Below are 17,747 nucleotides of genomic sequence, written 5' to 3' on the forward strand. Positions count from 1 at the left end.
GTTTTCTTGCAGACATTTCATGACCCAAAGAAGGGAACCTCATCAGTGCTAGAATGGAGGAGGAGGAGGAGGAGGAGGAGGAGGAGGAGGAGGAGGAGGAGGAGGAGGAGGAGGGGGAGGAGGAAAAGAAGGAGGAGGACTGTGGGGTCCCTGGTGCTCTCTGAGCTTGGTGGTTTTCTTGCAGACATTTCATGACCCAAAGAAGGGAACCTCATCCGTGCTAGAATGGAGGAGGAGGAGGAGGAGGAGGAGGAGGAGGAGGAGGAGGAGGAGGAGGAGGAGGAGGAGGAGGAGGAGGAGGAGGAGGAGGGGGAGGAGGAAAAGAAGGAGGAGGACTGTGGGGTCCCTGGTGCTCTCTGAGCTTGGTGGTTTTCTTGCAGACATTTCATGACCCAAAGAAGGGAACCTCATCCGTGCTAGAATGGAGGAGGAGGAGGAGGAGGAGGAGGAGGAGGAGGAGGAGGAGGAGGAGGAGGAGGAGGAGGAGGAGGAGGGGGAGGAGGAAAAGAAGGAGGAGGACTGTGGGGTCCCTGGTGCTCTCTGAGCTTGGTGGTTTTCTTGCAGACATTTCATGACCCAAAGAAGGGAACCTCATCCGTGCTAGAATGGAGGAGGAGGAGGAGGAGGAGGACTGTGGGGTCCCTGGTGCTCTCTGAGCTTGGTGGTTTTCTTGCAGACATTTCGTGACCCAAAGTAGATGACATCATCAGTGTTAAATATGTAGAATGTTGATGATGTCATCTAGTTTGTGTCAACCCTGAGCCAATCCTCAATGGATTTCTGAGACAGCATTGATTTTTGAAGGAGTCATAAATAAACAAATAATAAGTTGTTCCTTCCCAAAGGTTGGGTTGACAATTTGGAGGGGAAAGTCAGTTGAGCCGGGCGTGTTCAGAGAGACAGAAAGAAAGGGAATTCTCATATATCTAAAGAGTTGTCATTTAGAGGAGGGAATGGACTTACTCTGGGCTATCTCAGAGGGCAAGGCTAGAATCCAGGTTGATATTCAAAGGAAGTAGATTCGGGTTAGATAGTAGAAGGCCAGAAGGAAGTAGGAGTTGGAAGGAAATAGATACAGGCAGTGGTGGGATTCAAATAACAACTGGTTCTCTGCCCTAATGACCAGCTGGGTAGGTGGGGCTCGGTGGTCTTGTGACTGGGTGGGCGTGAACAAGTCAACATCAGTCAGGTCGATTGGCGCTGTGACAATGTAATGAGGGTTAACCGGAGAGGCAGTTTCTGTAAGCAAGGCAATAAAGATCAGGCTAGAAACAACACCAGAATGTTTCCTTCCTGCCTTCCTTACAGGATTAGCCCTGTAAAGTGGAAGAAAAGGAAAATGAGATTTCTTCCAATAACCGGTTCTCCAAACTGCTTAGAAAGTTAACAACTGGCTGTGAACTGTGTGTGAACTGGCTGAATTCCACCACTGGATACAGGCTAGATAGTAGAAGCCCGATGATAAAGAGTTGCAGCTCCAATGTGGCAGGTGTTGGAGGAAGTGGCTGTGTGTCACCCTTCACAGCCATCCCACCTGCTCCAAGCAGGATAGCAATTCCTCTGACTCTCAGGGGTGGGGGAACTATGGCCCTTCTAGGACCTGTGAACTTCAACTCCCAGAATTCCAGAATCAGCAGGGCAGCTCAGGGATTCTGGGAGTTGAAGTCCACAAGTCATAAAGAGGCCACAGTTCCCTACCTCCGCTCTAACTGAACTGTGGTGTTGGATTAGGTGTCCTCTGAGGAAGCGATTCCCACCCTTTTGTGCCACAGGGACCGGTTTCACGGAAGATCATTTTCCTACGGACCGGGGGAGAGGGGAGGAGGAGACCCCTGCTCTGAGGAACTTCCCAGTGGGCCAGCAAGGACAGATGCTTTCTTCCTGTCCTTATCCGAGCAGCATCAACTGAAGACATTTTTTAAATTCAACTTTTGAAGAGTTTTTCCTCTTTCCTATGATATCTCCAAACTTTAACTATTTAAAATTTTGCAGTGCACTTTTTCCCTAATTGTCCCAAAGGAACTTTTTTCAAGATGCAACTGGACTTTCTGGTTTTTCTCTGAAGACGTTTCGCTTCTCCTCCAAGGAGCTTCTTCAGTTCTGGGGAAAAAAAACATCTTTGGGACAATCATGACCCGGATGACTGAGAATCTCCATAGACATTTTCCCCCTAATCCTAATTTCCCTCTCAAGGACGCACAAACTGTTTGAAACTAAAACTGATTTTTTTTTAGCTCTTTCTCTTTCTCTCTCTGTTTCTTTCTCTTCCTCTCTCCCCCCTCTCTCATTTCCATTTACCTCCCCACCCTCCAACAAAGCTTTAGTCTTTTCGTGTCATGAACATTTAAGATTTTTATTTTTAAAAAATAATATTCTCCAGTGGATACAAACGTGTATCTTTGGGTCCCTCTGGCTCTTGCGCTGTTTATCAAACTGATGGATCCTGGCCTGGTTGCGTTTATTTGGCAAGGGAATTGTGTATGATTAACTACTGTGACTCATGGAAGAGTTATGCCATTTAAACTCATCTCGAGGGCACTCGGGGAAAACATTGGCTCTTCTGGCTAGAAATTGTGCGGATGAATTATATCCAGTAGTACGTAGCTGTCATTCCTTTGCTCCATGTATACGTTCTTATTTTCAAGATCTAAGAGGCTGTTTACCTAGATGAAATGTAGGCTTCGTTTCACAACACGCTTAATCCCTCCTTTCATTTATCCATGTCTGCCTTCATGGCTCACTCATCAAGGGAGCATCCATCACATTTGGTCTCACAAAGCTGCTTTTAAGCCAGGCTGGAGTCCTGAGGATTTCACAGACGTGTCCGTGCAATGTTCTTGGCAACGGTGGTTCCACTGTCTTCTTCCGGGGTGTATTTTGACGGCCTGGGCTAATGTTCAACTCTAGATTTAGAGAGGAGCTTCTGAATGTAAACAGGATCACCTGAGTGCTGTTACCTGCTCAGGTCTCAAGAACCATCTGTCTTTTCTTGAAGGAAAGAGGAAGGAGGAGAAAATGGGTGCGGGTGAGCTTCTCATGGAAAACGTGGCAGACCGAACAGAAAAACAGAGAGCTTCATAGTTGAAACGCGTTTGCAGGCTTAGAAGATGCCCAGGCATTTGGTTTCCCCCAGAATGTTCCATCTGATTGACCATTCCCCATATTTCCTTGGTATTTGTGGTGGAGAAATTTTAGCAAGAGCTAAGCAAATTTTGTCAAAGTTCGTTGCAAAAATCAGATCCAGAAAGCACACGCAGATAACTGATTCAGCGGGATTCATTAACTTCTTTATATCTATAATAACACATGAATAAATGTACAATAGCAAAGCAGATTCTTCCAAGGTGGCAGAGAGGAAAGATTGTTTCAGTTCAGAGTTCAGAGGAGACGAAGTCCAGGCTAGTTTCCGCTTCTCAGCACAGACTCAGATCTGTAGCCACGCCTAGGGCCCTTGCTGTCTCCAGCAAATGCTGTTTCAGTTTCTCAACAGCCCTCACAGGCTGACCTTGTTGCCACGCCTATCTATTCATTGGCTGACCTTGTTGCCATGCCCTATTCCAGTCACTTCCCAATGGCTGACCTGTTGCTCTGTCCTATTCCAGTTCATGAATATTCTGACAAATTTATAAAAGATACGGATGCCCAGATAGAAGTGTCCAGCACATGAAATGCATTGTCTCCACTTGGACACAACCATAAAGAGAAAAAAGGCTTCTATTCTCACTGTTTTTGCAGGGTGGCAAAAAAAAATCCAAACCACCAACACCGCCCCCTTCTTGACTAGATTGATCAAAATGAGTGTTTTGCAGAATATAGGATGTACGCTTTTCGAATCATGAAAAAAAGCAAAGAAAGATCTCAAAATAAAATCTAACAGCACATCTGCAGCTTGCAGCAGGCTAAATCTTGCTATGAATAAAGATGACTTGTATCCAGAAAAAAAAGCAGCCTAACGCAGAACTTTTGGACATCGTTTGGGGTGGAGGACATGGGGCAAAATGCAAATGACCTACACTTGAAAAGGAGAGATTGCGCTGAGCAGCTGTGTAAGTCTGCCCAGATTACAAGCCGAGTTTGAGGAAGTTTCTTATTAATCAGTGCCAGGGCATGTGAGGAGCATCAATCACAGTGAGGTCCTGGCAGGAGAAGCAGGATGTAAGTGGAAATCAAAAGGAAAAGAAAAGAAATTGCCACATAAATATCCCTCAACTTTGCTCTGCATAGCTAACTTGATTGGGGATACCAATAAAAATAAATAAAAGGGATATGAAATATACTGAGTGGATTTGGTAAGCCCACGATGAAAGAATACAAAAAGGGGCTTTAATTTTATCAACCACCATAAAACGGTTGACTTTGAATGCACCATTGCTTTTATAGGTCCTCGGCAACATTTTTGGCTTTGATGAATTAATCATTGTTTGTAAAGTTTCCAATCAAGAAACATTTGAAATTCCTATCCAAAGATGATCAGAGGTGAACTGAAGTTTTGTTCAGAGGATTTATCATGGTTTCTCTTGTGAATTGCTACTGCACTCTTTGTTTTCAATATAGGAGAATATTTGTAGCTCAAGGTTGAACTGAGAGGTTCACATATTGATACCAAAGGACAAGACTGAAAGAGGGATCCCAAGTTTGGGAAATTAGTTACGTAAATCTCTTTGGCTAGGAAAAATCTCCTTAGCTGGATGATCTGTTCGACATTATCATTACTGTTGGTTCCTGATCCAGTCTAATTTTAATGTTTCTGTGGGATCCATCTTGATGGAGCTTAAGTATGGACAGATCCCTTTGCCACCCTGTAGATCATGGTCAACGAGGGGCTGAATCCGAATCCCTCTACAATTTAAACACTCTACGACATTATAGCCAAGAAATCACACGTCACATGATCTGTGATTTCTTTGATATAATATAGGGGAGGGTTTAAATTGTAGAAGAATTCAGATTCAACCCATCGTTGACTATGGGTTTTGTGCCAGTTGACCCAATGACTTTACCTGGTTCTGGATAAAATAAGTGAACATTTCCTATGTATGCCACCTTTCACATGCACAGGGGGAAAAGAATAACAAAGGGTCAGTGAAAAAGAATAAAATAATACTGTTGATGTGGGGTACAAAGAGCTGAAGGTGTTTTGCTATCATATCGTCTTGTAGCAGGAAAATGGTAACGCATGCAATGATCACGAGCAACAGCTTATCTTTGAGTATCTCCTTTCTTTGTGCACAAAGATATTTCTTATTCAGACTTTCCAAAGGGGAAAATAATTCTTTGTTTTTAAAAAGCATATAATGCAGTGCTTTCAATATAGCATAAGAAATGTTGGATTCCAGACTTGAGCTGCGCAGGAATCTGTTCCTGAAGTTTTGGGTGAATATAAAGCATATGAAACATTAAATAAAACTATAAAAAATACCCTTGAAACATATTTTCTGTAGGAAGTTAGCAAGATTTCCTGCAGCTGTTTTCTGCTAATTTATAACACAAGCAAAGAGATTGTTGCAGTTGATACTTGGTGGTCCACAATTACATGTATTTCTAGAACAATACTTTTGAGAGCTCTCCTATGGAAACAGATTCTAGAATGATAACCCTTTTACTTGCGGCAGCAAAAACCTGGAGTCTGGTTAATCAAATTGTATTTAATCTTAAAAAGGTTCCACGGGAGCCTTTTGTTGTCTGTCCCTCGCAGATAGAATTGCCTTGGGTTGCTTCTTCTTCTCTTCTTGGTTTGAGAAGAGAAGCCTCCAGTTTTCTGTGTGATTATTCGTTGACTGTAAACAATCTCTCTCAAGGTAAATGATCTACCTCCCGTTTGACAATCTTTATGTAGGTTTCTAAGATCCAAGTGCAAAGATAAGCAGAGATTTTATAGCTATTTCCTTGTGCTGCCGAGCAAGGCACTTCAAGGCGAAGTATTCTCTTACAGGGTAAGAGTTTAATAAGCGGTGGGTGCTAATAAAATGGTTATTTGTAGTGAAAAGAAGGTTCCGGAAATGCAGCAAAAGCAGATGGAAAAGACTTTGAGGCCTAAAAGGCTAACAAATCCATTGCGGTCATCATTGATCCAGTTTCAGAAGGAGGGTAAACAGAGAGCCGAGATCTTGAGCTTCCATGTCTCGGCTAAAGGAACGACTTCTTACACTTTATGAAAGGGGCACAAAGGAAGTTTTATCGCTTCATCAGCCAAATGATACCCTGTCATTCCAAGTAGGCTCAGTCAGGACTTTTGGATTCCCCTCAACCGCCCGCGGCACGAATGCAGTTTTAAAAAGGGGAGGAAGAACGTGGGAATCGAATAGCCCAGGTGGCTCTCCATTACTAATGGGCTGTTCTTTAGAATAGGTGAAGAGATAAGAGCTGCTGGGTCAACGGGAATAGCTGTGCCCAGATTTATATGGATTATTGCATCACCAGTGGAGAACTTTCCAGATGTTTCTCAAGGCCCACCTGCATGTCAACATAACAATGTCCATGTCCATTCCTCCAATGTCGGCTGGCGACCCCCCCGGGGGAGAGCCTTCTCTGTTGCAGCTCCGGGCCCTCTGGAATGATCTCCCTGTTGAGATCCGGACCCTTACGACCCTCCCGGCCTTCCGCAAAGCCACCAAGTCCTGGCTGCTCCAGCAGGCTGGGGGGAGCTGAGAAGCATCTACCTCCACGGAAATTGTGAATGTTGGTTTTGTTTTTAATATGTTGTCTCTGTCTTGTTCCCCCCTTTCCCTTGTCTTTTGTGAGCCGCCCGGAGTCCTCCGGGAGTGGGCGGCATACAAGACAAATAAATAAACAAATAAATAAATAAGTAAATAAATAAATAAATAAATAAAATAACCAGAGGTTCCAGAGTAGTCCAACAGCATCTAAGAATCCATACCTCCTGAACTGGGCGTGTTTATTTGTAAGCCCTCATGGACATGGGCCTTTCAATAACAACTCCAAAACCTTTTGGGGTATTTAAAAATCACATTGCTGAATTTTTGAGGCCAAAGTGCCAAGAAATAAAGTCGTGGCCTTTTGTTGATTTTTGGAACTGGAAAATGGCTAACGAGTAGAAGGTGGCGGCAGAATAGTTGAGGACATAAGACAAGAAATGATGACTTTAAATCCCAAGGAAGATTTCGGTTGGACATCAGGAAGAGCTAGTCAACCATGGAATGTAGACTGCAATGTTTCTCAGCTTTAGCAACTTTAAGATGCATGGACTTCAACTCCCAGAATTCCCCAGACAGCATAGCTAAAATCCACAGATCTAAAAATTGGGGGTTGAAAACCACAGATCTAAAAATTACAGAGAATAAAAACTCTGCTGTGGAAGCTGGTAACTTTACTGTAAACCAGGGGTGTCCAAACTTGGGAAATTTAAGATTTGTGGGCTTCAATTCCCAGAATTCCCCAGCCAGCATGGCTGGCTGGGGAATTCTGGGAGTTGAAGTCCACAAGTTTTAAAGTTCCCAAGTTTGGACACCCCTGCTGTAAACATAAGATGGTCTGGATAACCATTTCCAAATTTGCTCCTCTCTTTACATAACTTAAGCCTTCCTATTAACCAGCAACTTTTAAAAAAAACCCAATTAAAATTGCTATTATCGTTTGTTAGAATGACATTGGAGGTCAACGCAGTCTGATCAACAAGTGGACGACATTCCTGAAAGCCCGGCTGGTTTGCTCCATCCCAGGTCCAGAAGGAGCTGACACACATTTTGATGAACTCCGTAAGTGAATTTCGGTCGTAGCTGATTCCTTTCCTCCATCGTGAAATTGTAGTAGAATACACAGTGATGCCAGCAGTGTGAATTTGGAAAAACCCGATTCCTTGGAAGAGATATTTGTATATTTACATGCTTTTTTTGGGGGGGGGGTAGAATGAAACATAGAGTTTATAGAATAATCTTGAGTAGAATTTACCTGAAAGCTTCTTCTACCCTGTTTCCCTGAAAATAAGACCTCCCCAGATAATAAGCCCAATTGGGCTTTTGAGTGCATGTGCTAAAATAAGCCCTCCCTGAAAATATTGCAACACAGCCGCAGCCACGAGGTGACCACGCTCGCCACCTCCTGCATTTCAAAAATAATAAGACCTTCCCGAAAAGAAAGCCAAGCGCTTATTTCGGGGGTTAAAAGAAAATAAGACCCTGTCTTATTTTGGGGAAAACACAATAATTGAGTAGTAGACTGCTTATCTGGACTGAAAAATGAATATAGAATTAACATTTTTTATTAATAGGAAAAGTAGCAATAATTGTTGTGATTTTTATTATTGTGGTAGCTCCCAAAATTAAGTTGCTTATAAAGAGTAGAGATTTTTAAAACAGAATACCGATTAAGAATTCTTGAATTCCTTTATACATTCTTGATCTTGACAAATGAAACATATGATTTGACTTTGTACTGCAAAGTAATAATGAAAAATATACTTTAGATTGTTTCTTATGAATGTGTGTAGTGTTTTATTTCACTTCCGAGTAGAAAATCAGATAAGACTTTTGGAGGAAAAAAAGAATATGAAGAAAAATGATATATAACTTCATTTTTTTTCCTCTGTTAAAGGTTAGAAACAGCCAGTTTGAGAGAGATCTGGGGCTAAGTTAGTGAATCCAGTTTCATGGGTTAATCAGGTAGAGGAAAAAAAAGAAAAAAATAGGTTGTGATATGTTACATCATTGTGTTTAATTGCTAAATTGCATCTTTTTCAGTCCTGGAAAAAAAATAGGATTTCAAGATTAAAGCAACGATGAATCACGAAATATCATTTCAGGGCACAACAATTAAAACGCTGGAAGTTTAGATTAACTCTTTGAAATTTTATACTTTGATCTACAGTATCTTTAAACATAAAAAAGTAGCACTTTCAGAGATTGTGCAGACAAACACTTTTTTTTTTTACCATGTGCAAAGCAATGATAATTATCAATTTCTGGGGTAGTTACCATCGAGGTGATCTAGTAAATTTAAACAGAGACGTTGTTCACTATGTGAATAAAAATATCATATAAACTAAAATATGGATGTTGTGTATATTGTGTGCCTGCCTGCCTGCCTGCTTTTTTTCTGAAATATTAACACCACACGGCATGATGTAAAATGAAATGCGTATAATCTGAACTCTAAAATAACGTTGTCCCTTGCAGAAGACACTTTCCTGCTTTCCACCAGGGACGAAAGGAACCCCATGGTGTATGGGGTTTTCACCACCACCAGGTATGTGTCATCCAAAGCTACATAAGAAATTTTTTAAAACTTCAGAGTTTCCTTGATGGATTATGCTAGATATTAGGCTGTTGGTTGAATCACAATAAACGTTTTTTGCCTTTTACAAGAGCTCTGGAAGGAGGGGTGGGGCAGGAAACTGGGGGTTTAAAGGAGAATATTTGTAGTTGAGCGTTGAAAAGAAGGGTCCCTTGGTGCTCTCTGAGCTGGGTGGTTTTCTTGCAGATGTTTCATGACCCAACTAGGTAACATCGTCAGTCTAGAATGGAATGGATATGCAGGGAGGAAGACGACTTTTTAGCAAATTAAAACAAAAGTGACATGTATCGTATGCCACAGGGGTGGATTCTGGTTGGCGTTACTGCCAGTTCACTTGTGTGCATGCTTGATGCGCAGTTCAATGGAAATGGTTCCGTGTATGCACAGAACTTAAAAACAAGATGGCAGCAGTGACGGTGGCTACTGGGGAACCAGTTTGGAGGCATGTCCAGCCTGGGTCGCTGCCGGTTCTGTGACCCAGGCCAGCATACCACTACCGGTTCGGCCAAACAGGGCCGAACCGATAGGAACCCACCTCTGGTATGCCAGTTGTGTTTCAAGTGAGGCGGGCTTTCAGGCCTCTGTTGAAGCTGACTAATGACATGCCTGTGTCGTCCCCAGTTCTGTCTTCAAGGGCTCAGCGGTTTGTGTCTACAGCATGGCCGATATCCGAGCAGTCTTCAGCGGCTATTATTCCCACAAAGAAAGCGTGGACCACCGCTGGGTTCAGTACGATGGGCGAATTCCCTACCCAAGGCCTGGCACCGTAAGTATCTCTCCCCGAATCGACCTCCTTGCTATGAAAACTCTTCCCTTATGGGGCTCCCTCGAATGGATGCTGATTTCCGTCCAGAATATTTTAACATTCTGTTTTTATCCCTTCTTCAACTTGACAACTCGGTTCTGTTCTGTTTTTTTTTTTTTTTTAAAGTTTCTTCCGGTCTTGGAGGCTGCATTGATCAGACTGCCTGTTTCCTGATTGTCTCTCTTTGCATTTTGTCTGATTTCCTGGGGGAAGTAAGTGGAGCCGAACTCCTAGGGGAGCAGCACCTCATCCATGGAATATTCTACTTTGTCAAATGCTAAAGCACAAGCATGCCTGACTTGCCTCTTGCAATTTCCTTCTGTTCTTACTGCTTCTTCACCATGCATTTTTTTTTAAAAATAAAGCAACTAAAATGTGACCTCTTGGTGACATGCATTTCTGGCTGGCATTTTTAAAAGATATAGTAATGAGCATAAGAGCCGAGGTGGCGCAGTGGTTAAATGCAGCACTGCAGGCTACTGACTGCGGTTCTGCAGTTCGGCGGTTCAAATCTCACCGGCTCAGGGTTGACTCAGCCTTCCATCCTTCCGAGGTGGGTAAAATGAGGACCCGGATTGTTGTTGGGGGCAATATATGCTGACTCTGTAAACCGCTTAGAGAGGGCTGAAAGCCCTATGAAGCAGTATATAAGTCTAACTGCTATTGCTATTGCTATGATTCATGGCAATACAGGAATATATAAAAACCTTTATTTACCCACCTGGTAAATAACACTTTTGAGGCAGTCCTATCCATTCTTATCTCAGATATATGAAGATTCTCTTTCAGGAGAACAGTTTCAAAATATATTTAATTAAAAGTTTTAAGAACAATAGCAAAAACTGCGACAAACTAAATTAGAACAGAAAAAAAAGAAAGAAGGGTAGCATTTGATTTCTATATATCGGACAATGTCCCATGTTTCCTATTAAAATGATTTACCTATTTTATATTAAAATGATTTAAATAGGAAACACGGGAAATCACCTGGTATGTAGAAATCAAATGCTACTCTTCTTCTTTCTTGTTTCACCTTTTCTTTTTCTTTTTCTGCTCTAATTTAGTTCGCTGTGGTTCATTGTTTGCTGACTTATAATGAATGTTTGTAGCAAAAGCAGGGAAATCAATGAAATACGAGGATGCAGGGAAGTAGCAGGCGGGCGTTTAAAATTTTGATTATGCTCGGAGCGCATGGGAGAAACGTGCTGTGAACCATATTCGTTCGAGACTAATTGCAAGTGAAGCACTTCGCTTATTGAGGACAAGTCTTGGCGTCTTTTAAGTGTGAAATGTCATCTTCTGTTTGGTGTGTTTTCCGCCTTCGGAGCACCGAGAGATAGGCAGACTTGGAGCAAACTCTTTCTCCCGCTGCTCCTTTTTTCCGAACGTGGCCTGGATGGATGGGAAAAGATGCTCCTGTCCTCAGAAAGCTCCTTGACTGCCCTCTGCTGTTAACTCCAGCCGGTAATTTTGCTGTAGGAGGAGGCAGCTCCAAACGCACATTGAAAAGTTGCATTTCACACTCCATGTATGAGGAGATCAGGAGCAAAATCTGTTGCGGTTTTATTTCCCACTTCGGTGAAGTAGAGAAATAAGCACAGTCACGTGTGTGTGTGTGTGTGTGTTGCACTTTGGCGTGAGCTTTTCCTAACCCTTGTATTTACTCGGGAAAGTTTCGGAATGTTGCATCTTGGGTTGCTTGTGTTTTCAGTATTTTATCCGTGTTACTCTCTCTTCCGGGATACAAAAAACCTCCGTGCAAAGAGAGAGAGTGGATTGAACCTGATTCTCATCCAGATGTGGGGAACAGCTGGGCAGCCCTCCTGATGTACCCACTTCAGAACTATGGGGGTGGGGGAGGGCAGTCCTAGGACCGTCTTCTGCCACATACCTCCCTTAGACCAACAAGATCGCACAGGATGGGCCTTCTCTGGGTGCCTTCAGCGGGACAATGCCGGCTGGCAACGCCTAGGAGTAGGGCCTTCTCTGTTGCCGCTCCGGCCCTATGGAATGAGCTGCCCACAGAGATCCGGGCCCTGCCCACTCTCATGGCCTTTTACAAAGCCATTAAAACCAGGCTTTTCCGGCAGGCCTGGGGCTGTTGACCTCTTGATTGAAGTCCAGCCCCCTCCTGAATGGGTGTTTGTTGTGTTCCTTTTTAAACTTTGTTGTGTACCATTGTTTTTAAAAATTCTTTTTAATATTTTCATTTCTGTAAGCCGCCCGGAGTCCTCCGGGATTGGGCGGCATAGAAATTCAATAAATGAAATGAAATATTTTAGCCTGGTTCTTTGCCTCTACCAAGGAATCCCCTTGGTTCCTTTTAAGCCAGAAGAGGCAATTAAAAAAGAAAAACGAAGTAAAAAGCATGGGGCATTTTCCCCCTTGCATTGTTTCCTCCTAAGTCTTCCTGTAACCTTCACGGCGCTTTCTTCCTCATTATCCAACAGGTCAGCTTGCTCTGTTTAGCACAATCCCTGTCCCTTCCGTTTCACTTCCAGTTCTTAGCGCCTCCGTCCCACTCAAAGGACTTCTTATCAATGTCCTTTTTCCCTCTTCGCTCACCGCCAAAATCCGATCACAGATTCAATCCCAATATCACACCTGATGGGTGATTTTCTCCCCAAAGACAACATGGCAGCTTCAATCCCGCTCCTTCTGCCTTAGCATGTTCAGTTCCGTATTGCTTTGATGCTTGGATGAGTTGTGGGTTGTCTGCATCTCCAACTTAGAGGCTCTTTGGTTTTCTTTTAAAAAAGAGAACGTCCACTTGTTTTTCTTCTGCAAATTTTCTTCTCTTCATCCACCCTTAATATGTTCTGGAGTTTTTTTTTCCCCCTCCCAAATGAATCATGGCTGATTAAATAATAGGTTCCCCTCCCTGAATCTTGTAAATCTCGTCTATTTCATGGTTTTGCTAGGTCTTTTTAACAGACAAAGCCAACTCAAGGTTGTTTTCTTCTTCTTTTGGATGGGAGGTGGTTGGGGGGGGGGATTTTTGCATTTATCCAAAGGAGAAAAAAAAATAACCCAAACCCTCTTTCCAAATTTTCCCTCATTTTAACAGCTTAAATGATGTTTTGGAGAGAAATATGATACTAAATGTCGAAGGAGAAACCCTAGGCTAAGAGAGCAGAGCCAACGCTTAGCAGGGTAGGAGCCGATTCCAGATGCCACCTGAACTAACACTTTGATTTGATGCAGAATGAAGCATTAGCTGGAGTCGGCCCAGCCTCCTTCTGCAAAAATATTTTCCTTGGGAAAAAGAAAAACATAGATTTTACCTTGACTTTCTTGATTCCTGACCATTTTCTTTGCATGTAAGTCCTCTCATAAGTAACCAGGTGAGTTAGTGGAAGTTCGACTTTCTTTACATTACCTTAAAACAGTGTTTTTCCAACTTGGCTACTTTAAGATGCCTGAGCTTCAACTCCCAGACTTCTCCAGCCAGCTGCAGTATTTAGTATTTGTTGTCTGCTGGCATTTTAAGAACTAGTATTTTGGAGAAAATCCCACCAGCTTTTTTCTATAAGAGGTATTGGTTCTTTTGGGCAAACATAGGTTACCCAAAGTCACCAGAATAAGGAAAGAATCCCCAGGGTCTGCCTGCTATTTTATTCCCTCTGGAATGAGGGTCCCTCTGAAATCCAAACCAGGGGGATTTTTAAGGGCCCAGACTTTGGCCCTTGGTGCCTTTTTCTTCCTTTCTTTTCTCCTCTGACATCAGGCTCCGTTTAGTGTGTTCTGTATTGTTCTGGTTTTTAAAAATGTTTTAATGATCTGGAGTCACTGGGAGCTGAATAGCAAAAAAAAATATCATTGTTATAATGAACTAATTCAAGGCAATGTCTTGGGTAAAAGGAAAACAATCTGATCAGTATACTTCAATGTGTCCAATGCATCAGACTTAGCTACCAGCTGTTTCTGCCTGCAGAGATGCCCAGAACTCTTCGAATTCATTGTTGGAATTCATTGTTGGAATATATTTCTATGAAACAACTACAGTAGTATTCAGCCAGTAGATGGCAGTATTTACAAGTTTGAATCTATAGTATATACTCTGCTGTGGTTTTTTTTCTGAGTAGTTTCTTGTTTCCTGTTACAGCAAAATAGATGCGCAGTAAAGCACATGGTGACTGTGCTCTTTGTTCGCTCTGTGTGGTGCTTTATATAAACAGAATTTCTAACAACTGCAGCAGACGGAAATCGCAAGGCTGCTTCATAAGGAAACAAGTGATTCACTCATTGAGTTGCTGCAGATAAGTTCACTGCTGATGTCCAGAAGAGAATCTCTTTCAAACTGGACACGAGTCCCATTGCATGAAAATCATTTCCCATAGAGACGCACAACACAATCCATAATCTAATTATGGAATTTACTGTGTCAAAATGTGATGACAGGGAGTGTCTGCAGTGGCTATTAATAGTGTAGAAATTGAAATTCCTACATTAAAGCCAAAATTCCTCTGAGAAGCAAATAGTAAAGAAGGGGGTCTCTTCCACGCCTACTTGTGGCTGTCTGGCTGGCCACTGGAGGCACAAAGCATGACTCAGAAGAGGGAAGTATGTATGCGCAGCAGATAAGATACGATTCAGAACTCACCTCGGAGAGAATCTGAACTACTAATTCAGACTGCTTTGCAGACTAAACTGGCATCTTGCTTGAGAAAAATCCACCGTTTCGTATTTCCCACTTGAGTGCCAAAAAGAAATCAACAAACGTCCATTAGCAAATTGAAGGAATTAAATGTAATTTGTAGGCATGAAGTCTGTAGAAATTCAAACAAACTCTGTTTTTGCCTGGGTTTCTTTGGAGGGAAAATATTGGAAGGGTGTTGTTTTTTTTAAAAAAGGAATCCGTGTAATGTATTTTATTTCATGGCAAAATTTGGATGACATTTTGGGGTCATTCTGTACCTTGAGATTTTCTGCATGAGGGTTTTGGTGAAGGAATTTACTGTTCAAGGTACTAAAATTACTTTTTCATTGTTTATAGGAATGTGCCATGCATAATGAAAACCCTTCCAATAATCCCAAACAATAGGTGAACTCCCAGGCTAGAATTTGGAAGCTTCTTTTATCTCGGGCTTCAACTGGGAACTCAGATTACAGCCAAGATGCCATAAAATTGAGCAACCTTATTTCACTGAAAGACTGAGGACAGAATTTCCCTCTTCCTGTTCTGGGGGCTTTGCTAAATCCTTTGTTGCGTGGGAGGACCGTGTCAGAGGAGGGGGCTTTGTTCAGATGCAAGTCTCTTCCTGCCCAGGGGCTCATGCACAGGGGTTGCGTATCACAACTGCACAGTGAAAGCCTTGCCTGAGTGTGGGCCAAAAACGAATCAGGCTGCCATCTCTCAGGAAGCCCCCCCCCTCCTTGGTTTTGATTGACATGCAAGGAATCCTAAAGGAGTTTTTTTATCAATCACAATTTTTGTGACAATATCACCGTATTGATCTGTTTGGCATTTTATTTATGCGCTTGTTTCTGTCTTGCCTTTATTACTTTTTGCAAATAAAAAAATAAAAATAGGTTGAGCTGCCCAACCCATCCGATGCAATGAGGCAGGTTGGGCTGAGAGAAAGCGGGGGGGGGGGGGGTACTGGCCCCAAAGTCACCCAGCTGGCTTTCATGGCTAAGGCAGGACTAGAACTCCCGGCCTCCCTTTTTCTAGCCTGGCGCCTTCACCGCTAGAGCAGACTGGTACTCTCTAGTGCAGTGTTTCTCAACCTTGGCTACTTGAAGATGTCTGGACTTTAACTCCCAGAATTCCCCAGCCAGCATTCGCTGGCTGGGGAATTCTGGGAGTTGAAGTCCAGACATCTTCAAGTGGCCAAGGTTGAGAAACACTGATCTAGTGCCTAAGAGGCCGTATGATGGGTGAGTTCTTGAAATCTAAATGCTTTTGCACAACTGGGCATTTGAAAGAAATAGCAGTAGCAATAGCAGTTAGACTTATATACCGCTTCATAGGGCTTTCAGCCCTCTCTAAGCGGTTTACAGAGTCAGCATATCACCCCCAACAACAATCCGGGTCCTCATTTTACCCACCTCGGAAGGATGGAAGGCTGAGTCAACCCTGAGCCGGTGAGATTTGAACCGCCGAACTGCAGAACTGCTGAAGTGGCCTGCAATGCTGCATTTAACCACTGCGCCACCTCGGCTGGTTTAAATCCTGGTTTAAAACCGCCAGATCCCACTCTGCTCTTGCAACTAGCCCAGGTACTAGCATGGCCTGCGACCTCCCCTCCTGCCTCGCTTCCTCTGCCCTCATCCTGCCCCCCTTATGCGGGTGAAGGAAGCAGCTTAGGGCACCCGTAGCTGATGCTGAGTTAGCCTCCTATTCTGACACAGGGGAAGGGAGCTGGAAGGCAGGTTGGTGGGGTGGGGAGGGAAAGGGGGTGTTGCTGTGTCCTTCCCCTGCCACGCCCACCAAGCCACGCCCACAGAACCGGTTAGTAAAAAAAGTTTTAATCCCACCACGGAGTCCTCAACTCCCAGAATCCCCAATTCCGGGAACTTCAATTCCCAGAAGTCCAGAGCCAGGAGGTTGAGATACACTCCGTTAGCCCAGTTGTTGCAGCTGTTAGAACTTCATCTGATTTCTCAATCCCTATCAGGAAAACACGTTCCCAACCTCCCAAAGTTCAAATCATTTGCAACAATTGGGGGTATTGGACACAAAGAACTCAGAAGAAGATTCAGTCCAGGTTTTTTGGATAGTTTCAGCATGCATCATGTTCTCTAAGCGATGCCAAAATCTTAAGCGCTCGAGCGCGACCCGAAACCACCCATTCCATCTGCCTTTCGGCCTCACAGACCTGCCACATGGTGTGCTTGGCCCAAGCGATGGCAGCTTGGACTTGCTTGAAAGGTCTGTGTCAAAACTGCAAAGCCTTCAAGCCCAACTTTTCATAAACCGTCCATCTGCTTCGTGTGAGAGGCCTCTCGCATGTAATCGTGGGAGCCCTGGGAGAAAACATGGGGCCTTCTCCATTTAATAGGAGAGGATAATGGAGGGTTAATATCCGTTGGGGCCACAGATAAGCAGGCCAGCCATCCGAGGCTCCATCTGCTTGAAAGATAGGTGGACTTGGCGGGGGGATTCTGGGAGTTGAAGTCTGCCCATCTTCAACCTGCCGAGATTGAGGATCACTGCCTTAAAGCTCTGGTCCTTCTCCTCATATTGGTGTTCAATTTCTGGCTGAAGTGTTGAGGAAGGATTCTGGAAACCAGAGCAATGTTAACTGAAAACTTTCACCCCTCCTACCTGGCACGCACACACACACACACACACACACCAAACTGCACAACAAAGCGACTAGATTAATTAAGAGCCATGGTGGCCCATTGGTCAGAATGTGGTATTGCAGGCTGACTCTGCCCCCTGCCAGCAGTTCGATCCTGACCGGCTCAAGGTCAACTCAACTTTCCACCCTTCCAAGGTCAGGAAAATGAGGGCCCAGATTGTTCGGGGGGTGTGGGGGTGGGGATATCCTGACTCTGTAAACTGCTTAGAGAGGGCTGTGAAATAGCTGTCCAGTAGTACATAGTAAGTTCTGTCGGCATTGCTATTAATGCTGCTGCGTCATAAGTTGCCTTTTAATAGTCTCGAACTGCCTTCCCTTCACCACCAACAGCACCGGTTGTGTGGTAACCTTGATCCAGAATAGGAATAAGGGCCAGGGAGACC

At 43.6% G+C, this 17,747-nt stretch overlaps 1 protein-coding gene across 1 annotated transcript in view; it reads left to right on the forward strand.

Moving 5' to 3' along the window:
- SEMA3D (semaphorin 3D) overlaps positions 1-17,747 on the forward strand; it is an 82,183-nt gene that overhangs the window by 34,920 nt on the left and 29,516 nt on the right. The window contains exons 8-10 of the mRNA XM_087722427.1: positions 7,601-7,715; positions 9,132-9,201; positions 9,871-10,015. Of these exons, the coding sequence (XP_087578553.1) occupies positions 7,601-7,715; positions 9,132-9,201; positions 9,871-10,015 (330 nt within the window). The remainder of the gene's footprint in view (positions 1-7,600; positions 7,716-9,131; positions 9,202-9,870; positions 10,016-17,747) is intronic.

This window comes from Thamnophis sirtalis, unplaced genomic scaffold (assembly GCF_051295495.1).
Source record: "Thamnophis sirtalis isolate CommonGarterSnake01/CBP01778 unplaced genomic scaffold, rThaSir2_p1.2 scaffold_9, whole genome shotgun sequence".
Classification (NCBI taxonomy): Eukaryota; Metazoa; Chordata; class Lepidosauria; order Squamata; family Natricidae; genus Thamnophis; species Thamnophis sirtalis.